This window comes from Coturnix japonica, chromosome Z (genome assembly GCF_001577835.2).
Source record: "Coturnix japonica isolate 7356 chromosome Z, Coturnix japonica 2.1, whole genome shotgun sequence".
Taxonomy (NCBI): domain Eukaryota; kingdom Metazoa; phylum Chordata; class Aves; order Galliformes; family Phasianidae; genus Coturnix; species Coturnix japonica.
The window spans coordinates 58,362,436-58,388,976 of NC_029547.1; the positions used below are offsets into that span (position 1 = coordinate 58,362,436).

At 39.8% G+C, this 26,541-nt stretch overlaps 1 protein-coding gene across 6 annotated transcripts in view; it reads left to right on the forward strand.

The window, feature by feature from the left end:
* The window catches only part of PALM2AKAP2 (PALM2 and AKAP2 fusion), a 234,630-nt gene that overhangs the window by 115,207 nt on the left and 92,882 nt on the right, over nt 1-26,541 (forward strand). For 4 of the 6 annotated variants that reach the window (XM_015849807.2, XM_015849808.2, XM_015849810.2 and 1 more), the window contains one exon: nt 22,582-22,664. In XM_015849807.2, coding sequence (XP_015705293.1) covers nt 22,582-22,664 — 83 coding nt within the window. Of the gene's footprint in view, nt 1-14,506; nt 14,624-22,581; nt 22,665-26,541 lie in introns of all 6 variants that reach the window. The other 2 variants (XM_015849809.2, XM_032441519.1) reach the window with 1 other exon arrangement.

Sequence of the window (26,541 nt, forward strand, 5' to 3'; positions counted from 1 at the left end):
CCAGTTGGACACAGTGCTTAACCTCCACTGACCTTAAGCAATTGCTGGAAGTATAACACATACTTAAGCACTGTGCTCATTAGGTTTGAGGGAGTGTTAAGATCTGCCTGCACCTAAGGTTAAGGTGTTTAACTGAAAGTGGGCTTGAATTTTGTCACTGTATTTTGCCAGTATGGATGTAGGCACCAATTAGGGGCAGACAGAAGAGATAAATTTATTTGAAAGCTTTTTATGGCCACTGAAAATTTGTACAGCAAAACTAGCCAAGCAAAAACAGGTCAGGACAAAGGCAAAAGAACACTTGTGAATGTTTCCTGCCCTTCCCAACTCCGTTCACTCCACAGACGAAGAATGAGTCTTTATAGGGGTTCAAGAAAATGTTGTGTAAAATGCAGCTTTTATGGTGAATGTAGGTTGTGGTTGAGATTTTTTTTAAGCTTTAGTCTCCCACTTTCTTTGTGAGCTAATGTAAATAAAATCCCATTTTGTTGGGGAAAATCTGCTGTGCTAACACTGGATTAGAATTGCTGGGGATAGCTGCTGTACTTTGTAACCTGAAGTGTACTTTTTTGACTGTTATGTTTTTTTCTTCAGATTAAAAAAAAAATAAGTACAAAAAAAATCAAAAATAAATAAAACAAGAACACTGCCAGCAACAGCCATGCTGTAACTGTGGCTTCTCTCTTTTTTTTCTCTGTACAGTATTACTAGTAAATAAATCTGCCTTTTCACTGCGCCTACCTCTGTGTCTTTTTACTGTGTTTCTCTCTAACCACCACTCTTTGAAATGCTCTGTGATCTCAAGGACACACCACACTCAAGCAGCCTCTCTCACTACAAGTAATAAAGAACTAACTCCACAGTTTGTTGTTTTTTCTTCCCTCCACTGCTGTGCCCTGCTGCTCTCTTATTTCTCTTAGTTGCTTCAAACCATATTAACTCGTCATACTTATTACTGTCTCATTTTTCTTTTTCCTTTCCTTTCCTTTCTTACATGTTACTTTGACACGCATATCATGGACCAGGTTGCTCTAGGACTTTTGACGTTCAAAGAAGATGAAGTCTTGGTTTAGATCAGTAAGACAGTATGTCCCAAGTGTACTCTATCCTCATGGAGGGAAGATTTCCACGCAGTGCATTTGCAAGTCCCCAGATATCATCACTAAAGAATTAAAGGGCTGTCAGAATAAACAGTATGAAGTTTCTTCCTGGCTTATCACAGAAATTGTCCTTCATATTTCAGGGCTGGAAGAAGCTTCACAAAATCTGGCTTGTAGCAAAAAATAAATTAATTAAATTGGAAAAAAAGAAAGTATAGATTTTTTTTTTTTTCCCTCAAGATGCTATATTTGCCTAAGTTTAGTCAACACTGATAGGATGGATAACATAGCCAGGTGCCATAAGCTCTCTTCTCATGAACTAATATTTCAGCCCAGGCAGCAATGTAGGAAATTCACTGCAGATTTCCCACTGCTATGTAAGTACTACTCCTCTGCTTCTTTCACTCTATACCAACCCAAAATATTATGCATGCAGACATATCTGAACCTTTGCAGTGCAGTACTCTTTAGCAGCACACAGGAGGAAATGGCCACTTATTTTGTTTCTTTATAACCTCATCCTGAAAGCTTTGCAGTGGGTAGGACTTCAAGCTCTCCTTCTTACTTGTGTAGAAAGTACAAGAAAATTTGTCTGTCCTCAGATGCTCTGTTAGTGATGGAGAACTGGTGTATTTATGCACTTGAAGGACTAGAAAATTGATCACAACAGCTATACTATTTAAATTTCTTTGGGTTTGCAAAGATCTTCCTAATTTAGAAGCTGCATTATTGTGGCCAAAGGGAGAATCATGACCCTCAACTAGCAGGAATGCCCATGCAAAGAACATGCACTGATAGGGCTTTTGTCATTGGCTACTAATTTAGTGCAGACTACTGAAAACATTAGGTGCATATAACATTTGCTGACTCATACCATGACCTGTGCTGTACTACTTTTCATCCTTTAATTTATTTTCATTATTTATTTATTACTTTCACCTCTGACTTTGGCTGAAAACTCCTTCACTGCACAAAACCAGGTCAGACAAAGAAGCAGTAAAAACAAACTTGACAAAATCTGATAGCACTGTTGCCACTTTGCATACACTTTCCCTTTTTAAGCCACTAGGAAAAAGAAAAGTGAACCTTTATTATTTTTTTTCCCCCACCATCATAGTGTGTTGGAAGGAAGGAAATGCTTAGCAGCTGGTGAGATAGTGTGGCAGTAGCACGGAACTCTTCTGGAGAGGATCCCTGGGAGCCAATGACTTAGCAGTAAAGTCAGACTTAGCATGCAGGAGGACAGTTCTCTCAATTTTTTGTTCTCTTTCCTTTTGCTTTAATAGTTTTGTATCTTAGTAATGAAAGAAAGAAAGAAGCATATTCTAACAGTTTAACACATTCAGTAATCTGTCAGGAGATAGGAGCAGAGCAGCTCTCTTTCAGATGGCCCCTTCCTTTCTTACAGGATACTCATGACCTGCCTTTGACCTGCAGAACTCACATCAACTCAGCAATACTTTGTCCTTCACACTGCACAGTATTTTTAAGGTTACAGAAAGAAATGTCCAAGACCATAAACTGTATTAATGAACAATAAAAAAGGGACTAGAAATTATCAACAATATTTGCCATTATAAGACTGTCATTTACATTCCCCAGCTGGTGCAGAAGTTCTGCTCAGACATTCCTCTCTCTGTGTACACTGGTGTGAACCATTTGTTGCCAACTGTGGTGCAAACAAAGGCTGTTCCCTAAAGGACTTTACAAGACAACAGAGCTTGACACAGCCCTACAACATTTTAAGTCACCATCCACTTTTACCTGTGGTATAATAACTACTTCTTCATCAGCAGTGTCCAGGTGATGGTAATCCACTTTCCAGATGAGATGAGGAGAGGGATAAGTGAATAGAAACAGAACATTCTGTATCAGACTCGGAGGAGGGTATTTCCTAGCACATAATCCAAAGGGAAGAGGGGGAAATGTTAGTGACTGAGAGAGACAGTGGGTCACTAAAAATCAGGAGGAAGGAGCAGGTGTGCTAACACTGACCTGCAAACTTAGGGACCCCACTGTTCTAGCATGAAATGAAATCAGCTCCTGACTTTTACTCACAATAGCTCCTCCCAGTATAAGGAAACTTTCCGGATTTAGCCAGCAGCAGTGGAGATGCTGGTCCTAGGAAAAGTCATTTCCAATCTCTACTGTTTGAATGGGCTCAGTGTAACCTCGCATGTGTCTCTCTCCTACAAATTTACATAGGCTTACAGAAACAACATAATCCTCAGTATTTTGGTAGGAAATCTAGGCTGCTAACTAGTTGCTTGGACCCAAGTTTTATCATCTATTTCATGGCCATATTTTAGGATAATTAGCACTACCCTACTTCTCAGTGCTATGATGATGAGTCTGATAGTGTCTGCCACAAGGCTGCAAGAATATGGGGCATAATTTGTGCACTCATCACAGGATGTCCTCTTGCAGTTCAGTTTATGGTGACATTCTGCTCACATTCTGCACTGCTAATCCAGAAAATATGAGTTTTATTGCAATCAAAATGAGCCTTTCACAGCAGTCAGGAGTTTTCTGGAAATGAAAGATCTGCCATGGTTATGGAGAAAAAGAGAATAGAGGCAGCATGTTTGACTGCTGGTAAGTAGGAGAATGAAGAGAGAGTAAAAAGTTGAAGAAAAAAAGGACTTGTGCCCAGAGGAAATGGCTTCAAAAATAGGTCACATTCTCAGACATGACTAAACAGTTCAACTATCTTTTCTGAGTATTTCCATAACTCACTACTGGCTACAGATTCCCTCCAGCTATAGATGAGTCTGCTCCAGCACTGGAGGCAGTATGGTAGGTTTTCTGGAGGAGTGTGTGTTGATGTAACTAATTAACCCTGCATAGAAAGAGGTTATCTATTCCCCCAAGCATCGCTTCATGCTACAAAGACTGTGCTGCTCTTTATCCAGTGTATTTACCTCTAGACATCATTGTATTGTGCTCTTAGGCATCCTGAGGCTTCAGTGGAAGGATGTTGTTTACTAACAGCAGAAGATCTTAATCACTTACATTTCACTGAAGCGTGCTTCATGTAGAATACATAAACCTGGCAATCTTCAAATGCTTTGTTGTGCTGCTCATCTTTTATAATGTGGTTAGATGTTGCTTCTTAACATGCTATGCTATGTCATGGAAGCGTTTTTATGATTAAAGAAACAGGAGTTTGTAGACAAATTGTTGCTGCAATGGAATAAATGTTTCCACCTGCTGACTGACCTACCCCATTTTATGTCACTAGGTATGGCCAAGTCACCAGGGGGATGGGGTAAAGCAATGGGGCTGCTAAATAACGAGTGCAGTAAACATGTTCAGAGTTGCACACTGAGAACAGAGTCAAGTAACTTCAAGAGAGCCTTTGGTATTATTCAAAAAAGACAACTGGAGAAACTGTAATTTCTGGCCTGAGGGTGAAACATGTAAAGCACATTCTAACTGTGCAAGCAAGCTCAGCAGAACTGTGATATTCTGGGTCTGTTTTTCTGTGACATTTAAAAGACTACAAACATGATTTTTAGGTACTGTTCAGTTCCATGAGTGAATATAATATGACTTGGAAAAGCTGCTGAAACAGGGCCCTGTCCAACCTGGCCTGGACTGCCTGCAAGGATGGGCACCCGCAGCTTCTCTGGGCAGTAATGCCAGGGCCTCTCAGCCCTCCGAGGGAGGAATTCCTTCCTAATGTCTAACCTCAATCTCCCCACTTTTACTTTAATGCCATTTCTCTTGTCCTGTCACAATTATTGGACCACATGATAAGTCAGTCCCTCTCCTACTTGTAAGCCCCTCTCAAGTAATGGAAGGCTGCAAAGTGGTGGTCTCCCTGGAGCCTTCTCATCTCCAGACTGAACGAGCTCAGCTCTCTCAGCCTCTCTTCATTAAAGAGATGCTCCAGTTCTCTGATCATCTTCATGTCCCTCCTCTGAATCTGCTCCAACAGCTCCACATTCTTCTTGTGCCAGAGGCCTACAGTGTGCCAAACAATCACCAAATGTAAATACAGAATCTGCCGTGAGGCCTCTAGGGCTTTTAGCCTGTCTGTCTCTGTCCTTTATATCTCCTATAAAGGAAACATCTAGGCTGAAAGCTATAGGCAGTTATCAGAGTCATTGAAATCTACAATGGAAAGTGAAAAGTAAAAGGAAAGTAATTCTTTTCTTTCATCTAGCACCTAGAGGAATCCTTCTATATTCCATAGGTTAAAGGAGATTAAATTCAGACTCATTAGATAGAACAACTTTCTGAGTTTAACACCTGTAAGCACTGCAAGAAGGACTTTCCAGACCCTTAGAAACAAGTTCACATGTACTTTCAGGACAAAGGCCACATGCCCTGAGTCAGCCCAATGAAATCACATTGCCTAGTGGGATCACATTTGAGGAAGGTGTTTGCCACAAAGTGCTAGAAATAAATGTGTATGTATGGTATGTATGTATGGAATCAGTATGGAAATCAGCTTGAAAAAGCCCCAGTGAAACAATAAAGACAGGTGGGTGCTGGTGATATTGCAGGCTGTGTGACCTGTTCAGGGAGGAGAGCACAGACCCTAATCTAGATACCAAGAAATCACTCCCAGCTTACTCTGAAGATGTGTGCTACCTGCTATTGGAAGTATGCAAGGCACAGTTGTTTTGTCTCTTATAAAGAATTTAATTTTCACACAAAATTAAGATCTTCTCTTTGGGAATGGCCCTGCTCTGGACAGAACTCAAATAGCAAATCTGCTTACATCACTGGAAGCTGAATGGGAGTGTGTTTCTGATTACGCTCCCTGGGGTATCTGGTTTGTACCAATATTATCCACTATCAAAGCACTTGTTTTTCCTCAAGTTCTAGCCTTATCTACTCGGTCATTTTCAACTACATACAACTAAGTTTGGCCAAAAAGGTTAACTAAAAACTTGTAAATTTTTTTTCAGTAAAAAGCTGTTAGGTCTGTGAATTACAGAGATTCAGGCTACTCAGAGTCATGCTGCTCAAGTGGGTGAGAAAAGAAATAATAGAAATAAAGGATACTTTCAGAAAACTGTTCTGTAGCTCAAGCTGGAGAAAAACACAGCCCTTCTACTAGTCTATGAATGCCCAGGAATTACATTTGCCCCAAGAGAAGGAGCTAGACAACTTCTTAAATTCAGTAATGTGAATAGTGCTGTGTACTTCAGTGGATCTGCCTATGTCATCCCACTGCATTAAACCCTCCTTCACACAGCCCCAGACAGCTGCTGGAGCAGGAGGAGGGTCTCCAAGACATCTATTTTGCTGAGATACCTTCCTTAGCCTTCCCCTACCACTGAGCTTGGAAGCCAACAACATGTGATCTCTAAGGAGCTTGGGCAAACACAACAATACTGTCCCAGGAGGGAAGTGAAAGGCTCTTGCTGTGTGCTGTTTCATGTGGAGGAGCCTGGGAAAATCATCAGCACTGGAACAGGGCACATAGAACAGTTCAGATTCATTGGTGACAATAAACAATCAAAAACAAAGCAGGGAGATCTGCCACGCAGAACCCAAACCAAAACATTCTGAAGTGAATAGCTGTTCAAAAACAAAGCTGCTTCTTTTTTCTCAGTTGAAAAATGCATTGCTGGAGGCACTTCCAAATAATAATAATAATAATAATAATAATAATAATAATAATAATAATAATAATAATAATAATAATAATAATTTAAAAATAAAAATAAAGGGAAAAATAAGGAATAAAAAAGCCAATATTTAATTTGGAATACATTAGAAATATTGGTTTGGCATTGTATGAACATTCTCTCTGGCTTTTTTTCATCCAGAACCATTAGTGGAGTTCAACCTAGTTTCATTGTCTCAATACTCATTTAAAAAAAAAATATGTATATATGCTGTTTGGATTCAAGGGGAAAATTCAGTTGGCTGCAGCCAGCACAGCACTCCTCGCTGGAGGCTAGAGGGCTGACACTACAGTTTCAAGTCAAGTGTGTGTGATAATGAAGAGCTAGCTTTGGGCAACAGCTGTATGCTGTCAGTCCTGGATGATGTTCTTTTTCTGCTTGGTGTGCACAGCTGACTTTCCCACACCTCCTGCCCAATGCCTCTTTCCCTTCCCATACACCTTCTCACAGCACGCTTCTGAGCCCCAGTGCACCATGTTGGTGTCTCAACCAGACTGATGCTGTCATCAGAACAGGAGACTCAAATAGAATGTCCATTGCAGTGTATGTAAAGACTACCATCCTTTTTGGCAGATGATAAAGGTTCTCGGCAGCAAACAAATGATGGGGTGCTAATGTTGCTGCTGGGCTCATTTATGTGTTGGTTATTCTGGACAGAAACCACCCTTCCAGAATCATGTGCATATCATTCCCTGTTGGGAATACTATTGACTGTAGGAAAATTGAATTCAAGCCAAATATACTGTCTGAACCCAAACCAAACCTTCTCTTTCTACATTCACCACACAAGAGGAAAATTCAAGGCAAGAGGTGGGAGGCAAAGTAGCAAGAAAGTGAGAAGTGGGAGATGATTTCCTCAGGGAAAGACACAGATTAAAGCTCTTCAGATGTGGACACTGCTTCATTCCTTAAACAAGTCACCTGAGCTGTTCTCCTCAATTTGTCTGCCTATTTACCTTTTCAGTTGGAGACTCTGTATCATATGGTAGCAGCAGGAGCAGTGGTTTGTGACTATAAGGGCTGTCTCCAGTAAAGCAGTTCTGGAGATTTCTGTCTGTCTCAGTCTGAATAATTAATGATGAATATAATGGAGTTACTGAGAAAAAGCTGCTGGCTGTATTTAATTTCTTCTCAAGGAGAAATTTATGTGTTTTGGTAGAGGTAAGCCCTATCCATGCAAGTATGTGATGCTGTATGAGTGTTACTTGCAGTGCCATCAGCTGATTAGACACATGAAGAGCATAGACAAGAAAATAGGACCTGGCACAAGTAGGGCACAGAATTAATTCTCTGCTGAAACTGAGAGGCATCACAGAGGCTGTAAAACAGGTGGTTTCTTGCAACTCCACATGTCTTCATTCTCATTCTGGCCCTGGCAGTGGAGATAACCAAAGTTAGGCAAGTGGACTAAATGATCTTTGTGGTCTTTTCCAACATTAATGATTCTATTATGCTTATCAGAAAAGGCATGGCAGACATTCAACAGCTCCTTCTGGATAAAGAAAGCTCAAGCCAGGAGAAGCTAGGCCTAGTGGTGGATAATGGTCCTGCAAGGAAGTCACAGCCATAGATTTTCTCTTCTTCTCAGAAGATATAAAATAACCAGGGTATTTCTTTACCCGTTTTATTTGGGAAATGTGAGAATAGTTGATTGGCATTAACTGCAAAGATCATTTGGCAGAACAGCTGGGAGCATCAGTTTGCAGATCAGTTTAGATGTGCCCATGGCAGCAGGGAGCACAGTAATTCACAGGCAGAGAAAAAAAGCATCTTTTTCAGATGCCGAAATGAGGTCCCAACAGCTGGACAAGGCCCCATTAGGAAAGCTTCATCCAGTTTCCAAATCAGGGTCCTCCTTTTACTGTGAGTAACCCATACATCATACAGCCTGCAATAAACAGAACCTCAGCTGACAAAATTAATCTCGGGAAATATATTCTAAAACTTTATTTCATCTTCATTTTTTTTTCCCCCTTCTTTTTGTAGTGCAGCCTATAGCAAGATTTTCCTAGATCAAATCTACCATAACACAAACACAGGTTTTCTGGACCTATAGTTGAGGGTAGAGAGGAATACAGGCCACAGAGTCAGGAACCGCCCCAGACTTCAGTGCCTGGCAAGGTATGGGTTTTGAACAGTGGCGAGGGATACCATATGATTTAGAGCTGGACCTGGGTACAGGCTATTCCAGGAAATTTGTGAGCCAGTACCTGTGGTTTTGCATGGATCCATCTGTGTTACACAGGGCTGTGCTGCACAGAGGACTATATCCACTATTAATTCCTGCTACTAACTGGGTCTGTAGACAGACATGAAACGTACCCATAGCACTAGCTTCAAACACAGAAGATTGCAAACTGACCTAGACAAATTCCCAGACATGAGGGTTAATGGTCAGCTTCATACTGAATATAAATGACAGAATTCAAGTTTTCAGATGTGAACTTCACTTCAAATTTCTGCCTGGGTTTAAAAATAAACTCTCTGGAATCTTTTTTGGGACAGGTTCAGCCCAAGACCTTGTCAGTTTTGTCTTGAAGGTTTCAATGAAGCCTTGCTTTAACTTTGTGCTGGACTCAGCACTGAGCTGAGACCTTATCATCACAAATACACTTCTGCTTGCAGTAATTCTGACTTGTGAGCATGCATGCATGCATGCATGTCTGCATTTGTTTACAGTTATGTATGTGCAAACAAACACACCCCTTCCTGACTCAACCAACACAGGCTCGAGTTCATGGGAAAAATAATATAGTTTTAATTCTCAACAGTTAATCCTCTGAAAGTATTTGCCATTAGCTTTTCCAGTTCTACCCAATCTGTAGCTCCCTGAGACAGAAAATTCTCTTTTTTTATTGTCAGTATCAACAAGTTTGCCCAGAATGTAGCAACAATAAGACAGATGTGAAAAATATATGATGCCTCGTGTCAAAACCGGGCCTCAGAACCCACATCTGAAAGAACTTGGTAAACATTCAGCTGTGCAGTACTACCCTCTCTGGGAGCAGCAGTTGGAGTATTGGCTTCACTGCAGTCAATGGGAGTCTTGTTACTAGTTTCTGGGGACTAGGCTATAAATAACTCTGTGTGTGTGAGTCTGTGCAGGCCTAAATCTTAAAAAATTCACAAGCTAGGGAGTTTTCTACATGGAAGTATCTACTACTGCATAGAAACCATAAGTTTAAATCAATATATGAGTCTTATAAATACCTACTTTCCACGGAGGGAAGTTAATCCTGACAGAAAAGTCTATTCTGAAATACTGAATATCTTGTAAATCTTCCTGACATGTTAAAATAAATAGATAGATAGATGATAGATAGATGATAGATAGATGATAAATAGATAGATAGATAGATAGATAGATGATAGATAGATAGATAGATAGATAGATAGATAGATAGATAGATAGATAGATAGATAGATGAATGGATGAATATAAATAACCATTGCCAGTTTTATGAACGTAGCTACTATGTACAGTATATTCTTTTCCCCTAGAAAAGAGTGATCTGAGAGTTCAGCCTTAGTATCAAATCTTTATGAATAATGTATTTAAAATGAAACAAAACAAAAAAATTCACATGACGTTTGTTTACCTCTTAAATCTCTGCCTATACATAACTTAACACATTGCATTCACTGGCCCACCATTAAGGTTTTGCAGTTCTGCTTGTGCATGCCTAGTTTTGGGAACTGCTATATCAATTGCTGAAGCCTTTGAATGCACAAAATTTCCATGGCAGCATTAGGGTGACGTTTTGATTAGTTCGTATTCCTTCAAGGTTCCTCTTTCATTTGTATTAGACCAGTAAGATTGAGTGGAACACACACTGTACTGCCAGATTTGCAGGGCTTCAATTAAAGAGGACTGTCATCTGATAAGATGGATGGAGAATGGGGAGCTGATGCATTAGATGTAGAAGTACTGCTGGAGTGAGTGATTCAAGAGAAGGAGGAGATTATAGGGTAAATACTGAATGGAAAACTACCAGGATCACATTTACAAAACTATTAGGTGGTAGAGGATATCATTTTTCTTTTTAGGTAAAGTAATTAACCCCAGAGGTATACACAGTATGAGTCCTAACATGGCAACAGATGTACCATGAAGTTAGAATTCATTTGAGAATCACAGCTAAGTCAATGACAACTTAATACAGTTCATAGCAAAATGACAGCATCTCACATTACAACATCTGTACCTTGTTCCATTAACTTGGTCAGATACATCACTAAATTAGCCACCAGTCATTTATGTGATAATCCTCATTACTTCCAGGCAATGGAACAGGTTTTCAATATCTGACACATGACAGACACTTTAAACCATGAGATGCATTGTAATATTTAATGTGTATTTAAGACAAGGCAAAGTTAAGAGTAAGGTAAATATCTTCTCGCCATAAAAGTTAGTCTCATAACCATTCTGCAGAATAAGAGCCAGGGTACTTTAAAACACATCTCAAGACACTTCTAAATATTTGTATTAAATTTATCCATGTTCTGAAATTTTCCTTAAGATCAGAAGGAAGACAAACTGGATGGAATTCCCATGGCTCTAGAATACAGTATATCTGTGGAAGAAAAAAAAAAAACTTACAAGAAAGCAAAAAAATTGTTCCATTTCTCTTCTGTGAAAGACTCAAAGATCACCAGAGTATTGTATAAAGATAGCAGATACCTTATCTGCTGTCTGATGTCTCTGACCAAGGCTGGCTGTGGCCTGATAAAAACTAGCAGACCATGCAGCTGTACAGCACAGAGCCATCTTTGTGATGCTGCCATTTTAAGCTCCTGTATAGAAGGAGGGTTGCAGAATGGCTAATAATGTTTTCACCCAGTCCCAAATGTTGCTGTATCTGAGCACTTCACTATTTCTCATGTAATGAAATGTCACAGCGTTCCACTGGGGCAGAGAAGTGCTATTATTGTTACGGACAAAACAAGGAACAAAGTGGCTGCCTGCAATATGGGAGCCTAAACAGTTCCCCAGAAACAAATTTCCGAGGCTGAAGTGGATCCTCACTGTTAGCACATGTTCCGTTCTGTCTGAGCTGACGAGGAGTCCTGAACAGAAAACCTAATACAAATGGCTGTTACGTATGTTCCTTCGTTGTTTTCTTTTATGATTTCTGCAACCTTATCGTAACTTATTTTCAACACAGTTTTCCAGAGTTACCCAAGTTGCTGATTTCTAACGGGAGAAGCCTGACATAGGCAAGGCAATCAGTATGCTTTAATCCATCACAGTCAGAGATGTCATACACAACAAATCCCATTTTATCAGCATATAGTCTACTTTTTCATTTTATAGATGCAATAAAATATCAAAATACAAATCAGGAACTGCTTGGCAAATACTGACAAGGAAAAAAAAAAAAAAAAAGGAAGGACGGAGAAGGGGGAAGGGCAGGAAGGCAAGTGGAAGAGAAGGCTTGGGGCGAAGGGAAGGGGAAGGGAGAAAGGGAAGCGGAAGAGACGAAAAGGCGCGCGAACGAACGGAAGGAGGAGAGGGAAAGGGAAGGAAGGAAGGGAAGGGAAGGGAAGGGAAGGAAGGAAGAAGGAAGGGAAGGGAAGGGAAGGGAAGGGAAGGGGAAGGAAGGAAGGAAGGGGAGGGAAGGGAAGGGAAGGGAAGGGAGCGGAAGGTAAGAAGGAAGGGAAGGGAAGGGAAGGAAGGGAAAGGGAGAAAAGACGGAGATGGGAGACAAAAGGGAAAAGGAAAGGGATGGGAGAAAGGGAAAAAGGCAAAAGTGAGAAGGCGAAACGGCAGGGAGGGGAGAGGGGGAAAGGGAAAGGGAAAGGGAAAGGGAAAGGGAAAGGGAAAGGGAAAGGGAAAGGGAAAAAGGAGAGAGCTCCCAAAGTAAAGATGAAGGGAGAACATATGGTACCTCTGTAGTCTCCCTGAACTGTTGAGTGCCAGAGGGAAGGAAAAAGGAATGAGGAAATGATAGCCTGCAGTGTTCCCTTCCCAGATGTTCCTTTAGAGAACTTATACGTTTCCCATTGTAATTCTAAGCAGAGTTAAGCATCCAACAGCAACTGTTGCAGAAATCCAGAGCTCAGGGAACTAAATTCAGATTCAGAGAACAGCAATTCATAGTCCCATTCCACTTGAGTTGCACTGAATAAGCCTCTGCTTGTGTCTCCATCTGTTTATTTCCATTATCTACATACAAAGCCTTAGGCCAGGCACTGTCTCTCAATGGTATTTGCATTATGCTTAGTGAATAAAATATCTCTGTTCATAATGAAAATTATTTTGTAAAGCATAGGCTTTAGGGTAGCACTGAATATTTCATATGACCATCATTGTTTTCCATCTGAATTCAACTATTCTCCTTTTTTCCTGCTAAAGGTAGGGTCGCAAATTCAGCCCTGATGCATCTCATTGACTTCAATGGCCATTCAGCTTATCTCTGTCAGTACTGCATCAGGCCGTGGGTCCCAAACTGTCGTCTCTGCTCTTGCCATCTGTCTTTCTTTGCTAACCTAATTCCTTATTAAATAGGGCGTCTGCAGTGAACGTGAACACATTCTGCTGATCCTTTCGCTGCAGCAAACATTGCTGAAGGCTAAAATTCCTGGAAGTTACAACTCCTTTGAATGTCTATGCTTCTGAATACCACTTGAGGTTCTTTTAAGGTGGCCCGAAATTCAAACTGTTAATGTTTAATATTCCTGAACATTCAACCCCTTTGTAATCATATCTTGGAAATTCAGATATGCAACTAAGCTGCTTAGGAAATTGTCACCTGCAACAGCACACAGATCCATAGTCTGGCCTAGAGGGCAAACAGTGCAAGGAGCAGCTGTGGACCTAGAGTTGCTCAGCCTAGAGCATAGGACGCTGTGTTTTGGATTTGGATTTGGGAACAAGGGGTTGGATGCAATGGTCCTTGTGTGTGTCTGATAACTTGAGATATTCTGTGATTCTATGATTTGCTGCTGTTCTTAGGAACAGAGTGTGGAAAATCCACATGAAATACTTGAGTAGTTAAATCAAGTGCAACAGTCATTTTTTGTCTTTTACTCAGCACATAGTGAAGAGAGTTGAATCTCTGACTAAAGGAAGAAGTTTTGAGCATAATTTAAACTCAGACTGAACTCCTTATAAAATGAGAGCTGCAGAGGATCAGGTCATCTGGCTCCTATTTAAAGCAAAAGTAAAATCAAAAACCCAAACCTCTCATCTTTTCATCATGTTTCCACAATTTCATATTTCAGGCATTGCTTGACATAAAAGCATAGTGATTCTTTCAAATTGAGGCCTTTTAATTCTTGCTGAATTTGGAAATATAAGAAAATCCATGGGAAACTCATCTTGCAATATTTCATCCCTAGTTTTGCAGATAGGATGGGTTTGAATGTGCAGTATGACATCTGGTGTCTTATTCTTAAACACTTTGATATTTCCTGGTCCTTGATTGTGCTCAGGGTTAGAATGTCTACAGAACAAGCTGCCACTTTAAAACATTACTGTTTAAAATCTTGTAAATCTAAGTAGTAATTCTGACACAGAAGCGATAACTATTTGAGTTGCAGGTAATGTGAACGCTAATTCAGGCCCTGATGTAATTTTATGCTCTCTCCATGCTTTGTTCCACTGGTATTACAGGCTTATTGTTGAAATGAAAGCTGTGAAAAATGTTTATCTGTAGTCTGGTGCAGGCTCTACATTGCTTTTTCTCAACAGGATATCTAATTCCTTTGGGAAGATGCTTTATCAAAACTCCTCAATGTCTGTGCTTCTTTCTCAAGGCAAGAGTGGAGGAAACCAAAGAAATAGTCCCAATGAAGAGAGAGGGGCATATACTATGAAGCTGGGGTGTAGCCTACCTAGATCAACACTCCCATCAGGCATGGAAGCCCCAGCAGGTAATAAAGTCAAACCATGTGACTCACAAAACTTGAATGCTAGCATCAAACATGCATTCAAGATGAAGCATCAGCCATAGTCGGTCTTTGATGCACTGGGGAATTTAAGTGCTTAAAAACTCTAATTGCCTAAGGAATGCTTCAGATTTCAAGCTTAGTCAGTGCACATCATGGGACAGATAAACATCTACGAAAGAAAAAGCAGAATGAGCTGGTAGTCTGCAGAATCCTACCAGTGTTTTCTTATTGACTTTGGATCATGCTGTAGCTGCTTCTTACATCCTTGAAAAGTCATGTTCATCATCCTGCAGACACAAGAGTAAAAATTTTTTGCATTGCATCAATAGGGTTTGCTTTAAGGAGAGCATGTTGTGACTGTAAAGAAGTGGGAGAGGACAAAGTCTATGATTAGCAAAGTCTGGATCGAGAACCCTCAGAAAACCATGGCTGGCCTGTATTCATTAGGAAGCACAGGGCAAAAGAATCACTTTCATCTCCAGTCACATTTACTGCCATGGTTTGATAGAAATGACAGGCAGAATCTAGGTTTTAAGTTTCAGGACATTTTCTTTACTTCTTTATCTGTGATATGTGGAGCAGCCTCAGAAATTACATCCAGTTAGCCTATGTAGCAGGACTCAAAAATTGAAATTGAGGTTGTCATACTTGTCACAATGCTCTAAGTATTGGCTGTAAGGTGACTGATGTGGCATCACTCAACATCAGTCTCTGTGACCTTCTCTTAAATGTTAAGCCTTTTAGGTGCAAAACAGCTCAGTATTCTGATACGATACTATAATTTATTTTCTTTTTAGTTTGGCTTCTGCTTTCAAAGCACTTCATCTTTTCCTCTATTAGAGAGTCAAGCAATCCTTTATTGAACTCTTCCAAGCATATGGCTTGGATAAGAAACATCACAGGGGTTTTGACCAGCAAGTTATGTCTCTTTTGAGTGTTATGTCTGGAAAATGAAACATTTCACTACCAATTTTAAGCCTGAGTAGGTGATATGTGAGTAGCTGAGAAGGATATACCATATCTGGGTATTATGTTTGCCCGGTGATTTGCTTTTTTTGGGAAAAGAAATAGTACTTTGAAAGCAAACACTATAATTTTTCCTAATTATATGTCATTTTCTAAGATTGCCAAACATCCACAGTAGCCAGAGCCTGATGCATCTTCTCTAATTGAGCTGTAGCTTACTCTGTAAGTACTCTCTCTGAAATAATTGAAACTGATTACCATGCAGCTAAGTTTGGGAGAAGATAGGTGACTTTGTCCTCAAACATCTGGATTTTATCTCTGATCTCCTTTTGTTAGAAATAGGATTATTTCAGTAGTGCATAATTTCAGTGATTTTCACTTGACTATAGAGGCATAAACCCCTTTCAGTGCTCTGGGTCTCTTCTCCCCAAAAGCAGATCTACTCTCATTTTCAAAGGAGAAAAATACCTGGCCTGAAAAAGCCCTCTGCTGGGTTTAATGGCTTTCCAGCAGTAACATGGCTTATGCCACAACAGTCCAACTGCAGTATTAACTCTCATGCACCTGTCTAGAAACAAACAAGATCTCACTATGCTATAGCAGAATTTACAGCACTCAAACTAGTGTGTGTATAGAACAAATGCAGGATTGAGAATTATTCTTCCATCATTCTTCACAATGGCAGGATAAGATTATAATGAGACATTAATTAATCCATCATCTGCCAGGCAAAAATGGCAGTTTTAACTTAGCTATAAAGGATTGATATGAGGTTGTCTGTTAGAAAACTTGCACAGTTCTTCAAAGCGTGTGGCATTATAATCTTAACACAAAAGCAAGCAAGAACTGAGCACAAACTTAAGCCAATTCAGATAGTTTGAGCTAACTACCACACTGCAGTTCATTTCTTAGCAACCACGACCTAATTAGGAAGGTGAGCTTACCTTTAGTGCACTCAGGAATCTTGCTATTTCCTTGTCAAGGTCTGAAGTACTCCTTCAAGGTTTTATACTGCAAAATCACTTTATTTGTTTCTCCCTGGAGTTAACTATGAAAATTTTGTACCATAGCTTTCTAGCAAGATAGGACTCTTATCAGAGACAAATGTATTTGGTTATTCTAAGCCAACTAGGTGGATGCTACAAAGTGCATGTTAGAATTGCTTTTCAGTAGTGTATGTGCAGTCCAGTCATTTCTACTATATGTTCAGTGAACCAGACACTTCTGTCAGACCTCTAAATGCAAACCAGATCCAAAATGCCACACTGAAGGAGACCGTGAGGTGTAACCGAAAAATTGACAGTGATAGGTTCTCTCATATGCACTCTATTACTATAGCCAAATGTCAGCAGAGTATAACTGTCTCTCCTCCTCCAAAATAATGCAATTTGACACATGTAAGGATCTACTCTGTTGAGCCAGACAGGTTGCTCTCAAAAGGAAAAAAACAGCAAAACGTAATTGGAAGAGTCATCTAAAGACACAGTTTATTGAAAAATAGGGATTGCTTTCCTTCATCCCCACCAACTTTACTGCAAAGGCATGAAGGCTTATTTCAGAGGTCCACTGCTGAGGTATGCCTTGTCTGCTACTCAAAGGCACCAAAGAGGAAGTTAGACTTGACTGGATATTTATCACTTTTGACATTTGAGGAAGCATCCATAGCATTTTCTGGATATGCATGGAGCCTTTTCAGTTTTTGGTACATGTGGCTGCAGGTCTAACTTTAGGTAACAGATAGGGCTGTAAAGATGTGCCTCATTTGTTTCAGTGTGGGCAGCAAAGTGCAGCAAAGACAGTTGATAAACTGATTCACTTTGCAGTTAAGCAAATTGAATGCAGTTCATTCCACTCTTGGCTCTGCTGAGAGGGTTAGACACACATCTTTCTGAAATTAACACACATGCATTACTCAGGAGCAAGAAACTCCTTAGGCAGATACAGTGAAATGAGTACCACCAGCAATTTGTCTCCCTTGCCCCATTACAGACATGTACTTTTAGTACTGTTTGTTTGACTGATGGTCTGGTATTTTCTCCCAGTAGTGCGTAGTTATCAGCAGGAGATTATCTTTCCAACTCATTTGCTCTCGCTGCCTGCATTGCATGAACAGTGCCATGAGTCTTCTTGGATGCAGCTTCACTCTGCAATTGAGCATTAATCACTTGTGCTTCTCTTTATAACATTCAGGCTATTATAAGCCCTTGTTCAAGGCAATGAATTCATTTTTCTGCTGCACAGCTTCCACAACTAAAAACTAACGCTAGATGAAGTTAGTAGGTAATCTGCTGTCTTAGTAAAAGAACATCACACTTTTTGTCTGGTGTTCCCAAATGAGAAAGTGTACTATTAGGCAAGTTATTATGAGTAGAAGAGCAGACTCTCAGTTTTTTCCCTTCTTTGTTCTACCCAATTCGTGGCAGAGTTTTAGCTCATTTCCTCGAAAAATGTCAGTGTTTCTCTCTCAATTTCATCATAAGCCGTACACTGTGAACAAGAAAACTGAGAGTGGGAGCAATTTTCTAAACAACACTACAATCTCTTCTCAGAATAGCTTTAACCCTAGGTCTACTCTATACTTAGGGTTTCATTGCAAAAAGAAAAAGAAAAAAAAAAAAAAGTAGATTATGGCTGTGAGGCCTTTATGCTAACTTCATAGCAGAAATGGTGAGCTTTATAGCTCACTGACAACTATTTTATGCTACTGCAACCAATTGTTGAGAGAATTTTGCCCACGAAGTAGAACCTGTAAGAAAAATGCATAATATGAACACAAGTTAGTTGAGTTAGTTCATGTTAGCAGTGGGTTTATCACTGTTGGCCACTGGAAATTGTTATTGGTAGATAGAAAATCCTGGTTAAAACAAATACAGAGCAAAGTTTGAGACTGGTGTTGCATGACCTTGTAACTAACAGCTTAAGCTGTGGCTGTTCTCCCAAGATGCCATCACTTCCCACACAGCAGAAGAATGCTAAAGCCACAGTGAATTACTGCTAACCTGGGCTAATAGCGTCTTTAGCTGTTCCATCTGCAACTACTAATGCTTATAAGTCTGCTTATGGGATTCCTAAAATGGCACCTTACCACAACCACAACTAAATTGTGCATGTGAAACTGACTATTGAGCCTTTGATATTCATCCTTTGTAAAGGAACAGCAAAGTACTTCTGGTGTGGTCAAGACCCAGACAGCACACTCTGAGGAACTACACCAGTCAGGGCTGCTTTCAAACAGGGCACATATAAGTGTGACTTCTTTCCCATTCATCTCAGTAGGGAGAATTTTGCCTTATTTTTATTGGTATGTAAGTCCAAAACATATCAGACAATAAAATCTGGGTAGAACAGCAAACAAACAATCCTTTGGAGGATAAATTAGCAAATTAGCCAAATAAATCATGCCATTAGTTCTACAGTGTGTGCACCCACTCGAATAAAGAAAATCACAGTCAGGTGTGGAAAAATAGATTAAATGAGGTAGTCATCTTAAGACAATTGCTATCCAAGAGACATTTACATCATAAGAGAAGTGGGACCAACAGTAATCTCCATAACAGTTTTGCTAAGAGTGATGATTCCATGGAGACAGAAACTAAAATACTCCTATTTTAACAGAATTAGATGAGCTCTCAAGGGCATATTTTCCTTACTATCCTTTCTTATCCTAAAGAGTAATAAAGTTTCCTTACTACTGTTCCAAAATATAGCAAGAATGTGATTCCTAAACATAGCATATGAAAAAGAAAACTACATGCAAAAGACAGATAAATTAGCAGTTTTCTTTACCTCTTGAATTATATCTTCATGCTCATGCTCCCATTCTAGACACTAATGATGACATTAAGCTGTTTTGTGTTTCAATAAATGATTCTTAGCGCTCTTGCTGAAAGATCTTTTACCATATATGCTCTCTGGGATTTTTTTCTCTCCTCCTTTTTTTTTTTTTTTTTTTTTTTTTTTCTTTTTTTCTTTCCCCTCTCCCCCCCTCTCCTTTCCCCCCCTCTCAATGGCTTTTTATTATTCGCTGGAATAACTGGTGACAAACTCTATTTTGTAGTTTAACATAGCATCCGTCTGCTGGGTCAGCTGGACACTGTCAAGAAAGCAATATAAGGATGCAGTTTGATCTTAGTTTTTAATGACAAGTTGTATCTCACTGAAAGAAAACAGACGAGGAAATAGCAGGAATCCCTGTGGCTCAAGTAAAGTGAAAACAGTTGCTCTAATGAGTCCCACCCCATGCCTCTTCAAGATCAGATTGTCCAGTTTAGTCGTCAGGAATTTATGTCACTGGAGCGGAACTGTTTCCTTCCAATCTGACAAGGATAGGATGCATTCTGGTGAATAACACCACATCAGCCAGCAAAAAGGAGGTAGCAATACTCTGCAGGAGACTGGGAATTCCAGACTGTGAGGAGTAAATAAAATTTTGGCACATGTCTGCAACCTACCTTGACACTAAAAGGACTGAGTGTACTCTTGCAAGTAACCCATTTCAAATCCCACAAGTAACCTGAAGACAATAATGCATCTTAGACAGCTACCACATTTTGCAAGTGAACATCTGACTGTGCTCCAACTTCATAGCAGGTATAAATGAAAATCAAGTGGGAAATGAAGAAGGCTTCATTCAGTATAATTATGTCACTATAGGAGTTTTCCTAGTCAATACTCTTAAGTGCTTTTTCTGTCTTTTCCTCTGAGGAGATGAAACTTCACCCTAAATTATGTTCCTTCATTAGCTGCTCTTACTCTTCAACATGTAGCTTCATGCCCGTTCCAGCACCTTACCTCTCTCTTGGTAAAGAACTTCCCCCTGATGCCCAGCCCAAATCTTCCTTCCTTCAATTTAAAACCATTTCCCCTTGTCTTGCCATTAAGAGAAATAACTGTAATAACAGTAATAATCATTAAAAGTAATAATTTAATTTGCTTTAGGAGCTGAATTTCATCTTCAGTTTTCATTTCTTTCTCCTGGCCTTGTAGCAGTAAGGCAGAAACCCAGAAATACTGAGGTCAACTTAAGTTAACCCTCCTGACCAATGCACTGCCCCAGGCCATTGCTAACCAAGGTAGAGTTGCTTCCCCACAGTCAAAGTCCTGGCCATGAAGAAGTGTAATTCAAACACCAAATGCTAAAGTCTCCCTTTGGTTGTTAGGATCAATGAGTGAGTGTGGACAGGTGTTTTCTGATTTCTTAATAGTGCTTTTAGGGTTTTTCCATCCATATTCTGTACTTTCACTGCCACCTGCACCACCAAGAGCTGGTCATCCGACTCCCAGATTTGAACATCGTCTTTCTTGACAACATCTGCTGCTTTGTCTCCTGGCTTATGGAGGTTAGCTAAGAGCTCAGACCAAATTCTTTCTCATTAGCTGCAGTTTGGTTTCACTTCCAAGCTTGCATGGATACACCTCTTAAGGAAAAAGACTGTTAGCTCAGCTTCATGCCTGTTGTATTGTCCAATCGTCTTCATTGTTAAATTCCTGTCATCCAACAAACCCTATTCACAATTGAAATGAACAGCAAATTAAAAGAAACAAATAACTCAGCACAATGCTACACAGTACTGGAGCTAGCATGTACAGAGGTGGATGAAAATCCACCGAGCCCTAATACTGCTGACAGAGCTGCCCTGCAATTGTTCTGGTTGAACTATTCCATCCTTCCCTGCAGAAAACGAGAGACGGAAAACTTTAGCTGTGCTAATGGCAGCATGAGCTGGTAGCCCATTCAACCATTACAGTGTGTGAATGGATGTGAATATGTTTCAGTCTTTTATTTATTCCAAGGGTGATTTCCAAGTTGCCAGGTCCTTCATGCAGGTCCAGTAAGATGTCTACACTGAAGTCTGTCACCAAATACAGAATGTATAGTGAAGTCTACTGAGGCATATAGTATCTGTGAGCTCATGAGATATGCAGAAAATCGCTCATTTTCTTATGTATTTTATTTCAGAGACCTTGGACTCTCATTTTTATTTTTTTTCCCCCTTCCTGGTTTAGTACTGCTGAAATAATCTGTTTTTAAACTTTCACATCTTGCCATGTCAACAAGTCATAGGTGGACAATTAAATCAGTGCCAATGCCAAGAGTTATGCAGAATGTTGGTCACAGTAAGCAACGCACATCTCCCTTTAACAGCCTGGTCACCAGACTGTCCTTTACTTTGTGTATGTAGGCTGCGTTTACATTATCATCTTGGCTGAGAACAATAGTAACCTTTTAAGAGAATTCACACCTCTTCCCTCTACCATGCTTATGAAATGTTGAAATGGGAAGTGATTCACAGTGTGTGATGACTTTGCTGAATCACAAGAGAGAGTTGTTTTAGAGGAAATCAAACCAGAAACCCTTCTCCAGGGACACTTGAAATAGCACTCACCAAACCCCAGAGGAAACATGAATATTCAAATCAAGTATTAGTCCTTCAGGTGCAGTAGTAACATTCACCCAGGGAATTGGTATAAATCTAGTCTGATATTAAGTCCTGGAAATGTTTACAATATAGATATAGAGATTGCAGCACCAAGCCCTCTCATATTCTGATCCACACTACTCCTCAGCTACCTTGCTAATGCAACAAAGGCATCTACACAAGGATATACTGGGAATGCTTCAGTGGAGTATTAAAAAAAGCTGCTTTACTTCTCCACTCGTATAACAAGACAAGATACACTCTGAAGTAAAGATATTAGTAGAGAATCTGAGCCTCACTATTCTAAAATGTTCTACAGACATGTAGTAAGGATGATAATAAGATGGTCTTAGTATCCTAGATCCCCATCATAGCCCCTTCTTTGGGATGCACAGAAAGGACAGAAAATCCTTCAGCTTCTACTCAGTATAGGACAGGATGGGATGGCACAGGATAGGATGGGACACTGCTGGTGGAAAAAAACAGGAGCAAAGCAAAGCAATCGATCATGCATACACAGTCTCCATGAACAATGAAATGTCTTTGGTCTTTTAGGCACAAGAGAAATGGACATGCTGCCAAAAGACCTGCAGGAACTGTGCTCCTTTGAAAACCCTGAAAATGAGGAGAGGACAGAGGTAAGTCTCTTCTTACCACATCTCACACATAACATCCACAGCACTGAGTGCTTGGTGGACTGAGTGTAACTTCCTCGGTAAGGAGGATATTGTGATGAGAGCACTTCACACAGCGGGCTCTGTTGGTGACAACTGCATTCCCCTAAGTGCTGCTGGGCCTCTCCCTTTGTATCTGAAAACCTGGTGTCCACCTCCTTCTGTCTGCCCAAAATCTCCATACAAGCAAGATGGGAAAACCAAGAGCCTGAGAAATGCTCAGAGAGGTTGACCTTAGTTAGTAGCCTTGTGTGGTTGAGTTACTCATACTAATGAGAAGCTTGGGTGGAAAAGGTGTAATGTAGCTATTCCTTTTTCTTTTTTTTCTCCATATGATCACTTCATCCCATGTGCTATTAAAACAGCAAAAGAATTTGTAAGAAAAATGTTGGGAGTAGAAAGGGAGTGAATGGGCAATGTGAATTCCAGCAGTGCTGAGACATCCATCTTCAGGGTAGCTGGCAGTGGAAGGCATGAGGCATGTATATCTAAAGATAAAAACAATTGAAGGCTCTTAAGCAATTTGGTACTACGCAGTTAGTTTTAGACTTCTAAGGACAGAGGATCTTATTATAGTTAGTTAAATTTAGCCCAGTAACAAGTTCTTCTGTTTAGAGAAGCACTGAAAGAAAAATATCAGCAGTTACCTTGTGACCCATGATTAACACCTGGTGTGAGAAGTGCAGGCCTGCTAGCTCTAAAATCTTAAAGCCAATGATGAGTAATCAGCTAACATCAGTATATGTAAAAAGTTTGGGTTTTAAATGAGAAAACTTTAAGTGCAAAACCTGTTTTCAAAACTCTTTCTTAGATTTCTTTCCTTCTGTACTTCCTAGTATAATTTACCGTTTAAAATTTTTTTCCCCAAAATCAAGGTTTCCTGCAGTTTTTACTGAAGTGCAATTTCTATCCAAAAGGGGCTGGACACCAACCTGACATCAAAAAATATCACACCTGCTTATAAACAAAAAATATGAATCTGAATACATATGCTTAAAAATTTAGTAAATTTAGAGTTAAGTCTATTCAAAGCATCAAATCAACATGCCATCACAGGTGCCAGTCTATGAGAATCTGCTTTTCTTTAGGCAAATAACTTACCACACAAGCAGTAAAAGTATGGTTCAAATTGATAATTCAAAGCAGTCAAAATTAAACTTTAATGTTACGTTAAATCAGATATGTTAAATTATTCCAACTGTGGTTGGAAGGTGGACTTGCACAGGCATTCCCAGGTATTTTGACTTTGTGACTGTAAGGGCTCTGCTCAGCACAGTACAGCTCTGTGGCAGCTTGAGAATCTCAAGCAGGACCTGCACAACTTCTGGGAGAGCTCTGAGCAGCCTCTAACATTCTTTGTCTGAAATTAAGCCTATATTGCAGGAAAAGGAAGAAAAAAAGTTCAATAACTTTGGAATGTAATTTGTTTTAATAAATTAATTCCGATGCGGGGGAGTGTAACAACACACAGAACAACATCTGACTTAACACTGATTACTCCTTAGTTTTAAAGAAGATGTCACAATTTTTAATAACTGCCCCCCACTGCAGGAGGATATTTAGTGGCAGGGCTTTGTCAGAGGGAGGCTGAGCCAGTGTTACCACTGGTGCAACATGAGCAGAATCTGCAAATGCCATCATGTAGAAGTCAGTGAAGACCATGGAAGTATCTTTACCAGCGTGGAAAAATATTAACTTAATCATAGTGAAAGGTTAAGCACTGAAACTTTCATTAATGACTTGCTAAGTATTAGTAGAATAGAGAAGCTTAGTGTTAGAGACAGAAACTGTATGGAGCTGGGGGACAGAAACTTCTTTTCTGAGCTTGAACTTGTTGAGAGAAAAATCCATAAGAATTATTCTGTCTACACCCAAGCAGTCAAATAGGTAGTGTTAATTTCATGTAAGAAAACTGTAAGTTTTAGATTAACTCTGTAAATAATATATGCAGATTTAGTTGCAGTATTTTTGATGATACCAGGAGAAAGCATATTCTCAATCAGTAGAAATCAAGAAATAGAAATTAGCATTTCTTTTTTACTTTCAATTGTGTACTTACTCAACTTGGAGGCCCAAGTTATCATAAAATTCTCTTCACTTTCAACAAACTACTAACAAGAATTAACAAGCATTGCTTAGGTTCAGACTGAACACTTGACTGCATGGTCCAAGCAAAGGGAAACTGCATAGGTTTCAACAAAACATAAGAAAATTCTTATGTCTTTTATATAATGGCTTGCACCACTAGTGAAGATATGATGGGGGTCTCAAAAGAGAATAAGCAGTAAACAGATGTCACACTTAATGCTTGTTAGAAGGTAAAGTAATATACTCTTCTGAAAGAAAGAAAAAATGTGATCCTTCCAAAGATGTATCAGAACTAGCTGAGCTGGGTCCACTGTGGAACACCGCAATGCTTACTAATGATATTGGAGTTCTGTTGGTTTCTTCTTTTTATTTTCTTTATTATTATTATTATTATTATTATTATTATTATTATTATTATTATTATTATTATTATTATTATTATTATTATTATTATTATTATTTTAAGTAGTAAAATGCTTCTGCTTCTTTGTCATGCCTAAAACACATCCCGTTAAACTTGCAGCTCTTAGGGAGTTCAGAATATCACATGCCATATTACTGAGCCTTTCCTGCAGCTCACAGTTAGAAAAAGATAATGTGTATGTGTACAGGAGTAGCATAAACTGCAGCTGGTTTTCTTTATTTTTTCCACCATCGTTATTGCTTGCTGGTAAAAAGGAAGAAGATACATGAATACACCATTTGGTTTCTCAGCAACACTTTTGCACATAAAGTTGAGAGATTACCTTGGTGAACAACTCCTAATTTCAACAGAACGTATATAACTATTAAAAAGGGTCAGCAGTCATGTACTGAAATGGATTCTATTTTGCTGGAATGCCTAGCTGGAAATAGAAAACCTGATTTTGCTCTTTTTTTTTTTTTATTTTATGTAAGATTTTATCACCAAAGGACCTAAGTGAATCCAGGCAACTCTGGAAAGATTTAATTAATTTTGCTGAGCAACTACTTAAAAACAACAACACAAAAATTCAGACATTTCAAAGGTGTAACTCCCTCATCCTACCTTTCATGTCACTGCCATAAATACACTGTGGCTTCAGATTTTGTAGATGACTGAAAATGACAGAGGACATTTGGCAGATACTTATGTGGCCAAAAATCAAAAACCCCTGACCATCATAGTAAACTCGCATGGTCCTACATTGCCAGTGGTTAACTATGCATCTGGCTGCCATGTCAGGCATGGAGGTGTACTGTTGAAATTCAAAGATGCATCTCAAGCACTGGGTACAGTTTTGGGTGCTACAGCATAAGACATACATAGAACTATTAGAGAGTGTCCAAATAAGAGCAGCAAAGATGGGCGAGGGTCTGGAGGACAAAAGGTGCAAGGAGCAGATGTGGCCCCTGGGTTTGCTCAGCCCAGAGCAGAGGAGCTGAAGGGAAGCCTCATGACAGCTGCAGCTCACACAGGAGCTGTGCCAGGGGAGGTCCAGGGGGTCAGGGCTCTTTGAGCTTGAAACCTTTTCCTCTTGTTCTGACACCACAGACCCTGCTAAAGAGTCCCCTTCTTTCCTGTAGCTCCCCTTCAGATGCTGACAAGCCACTATCAGGTCACCGCACAGCCTTCTCCTCTCCAGGCTGAACAGCCCCAGCTCTCTCAGCCCGTCCTCACAGGCAAGGTGTTCCATTCCATCAATCATTTCTGTGGCCCTCAAGGCAAGATACATGCCAGTTTGACACAGTAAAATCATCCCTCTTCTGTGGATGAAATTCTCCCCCAACTGGC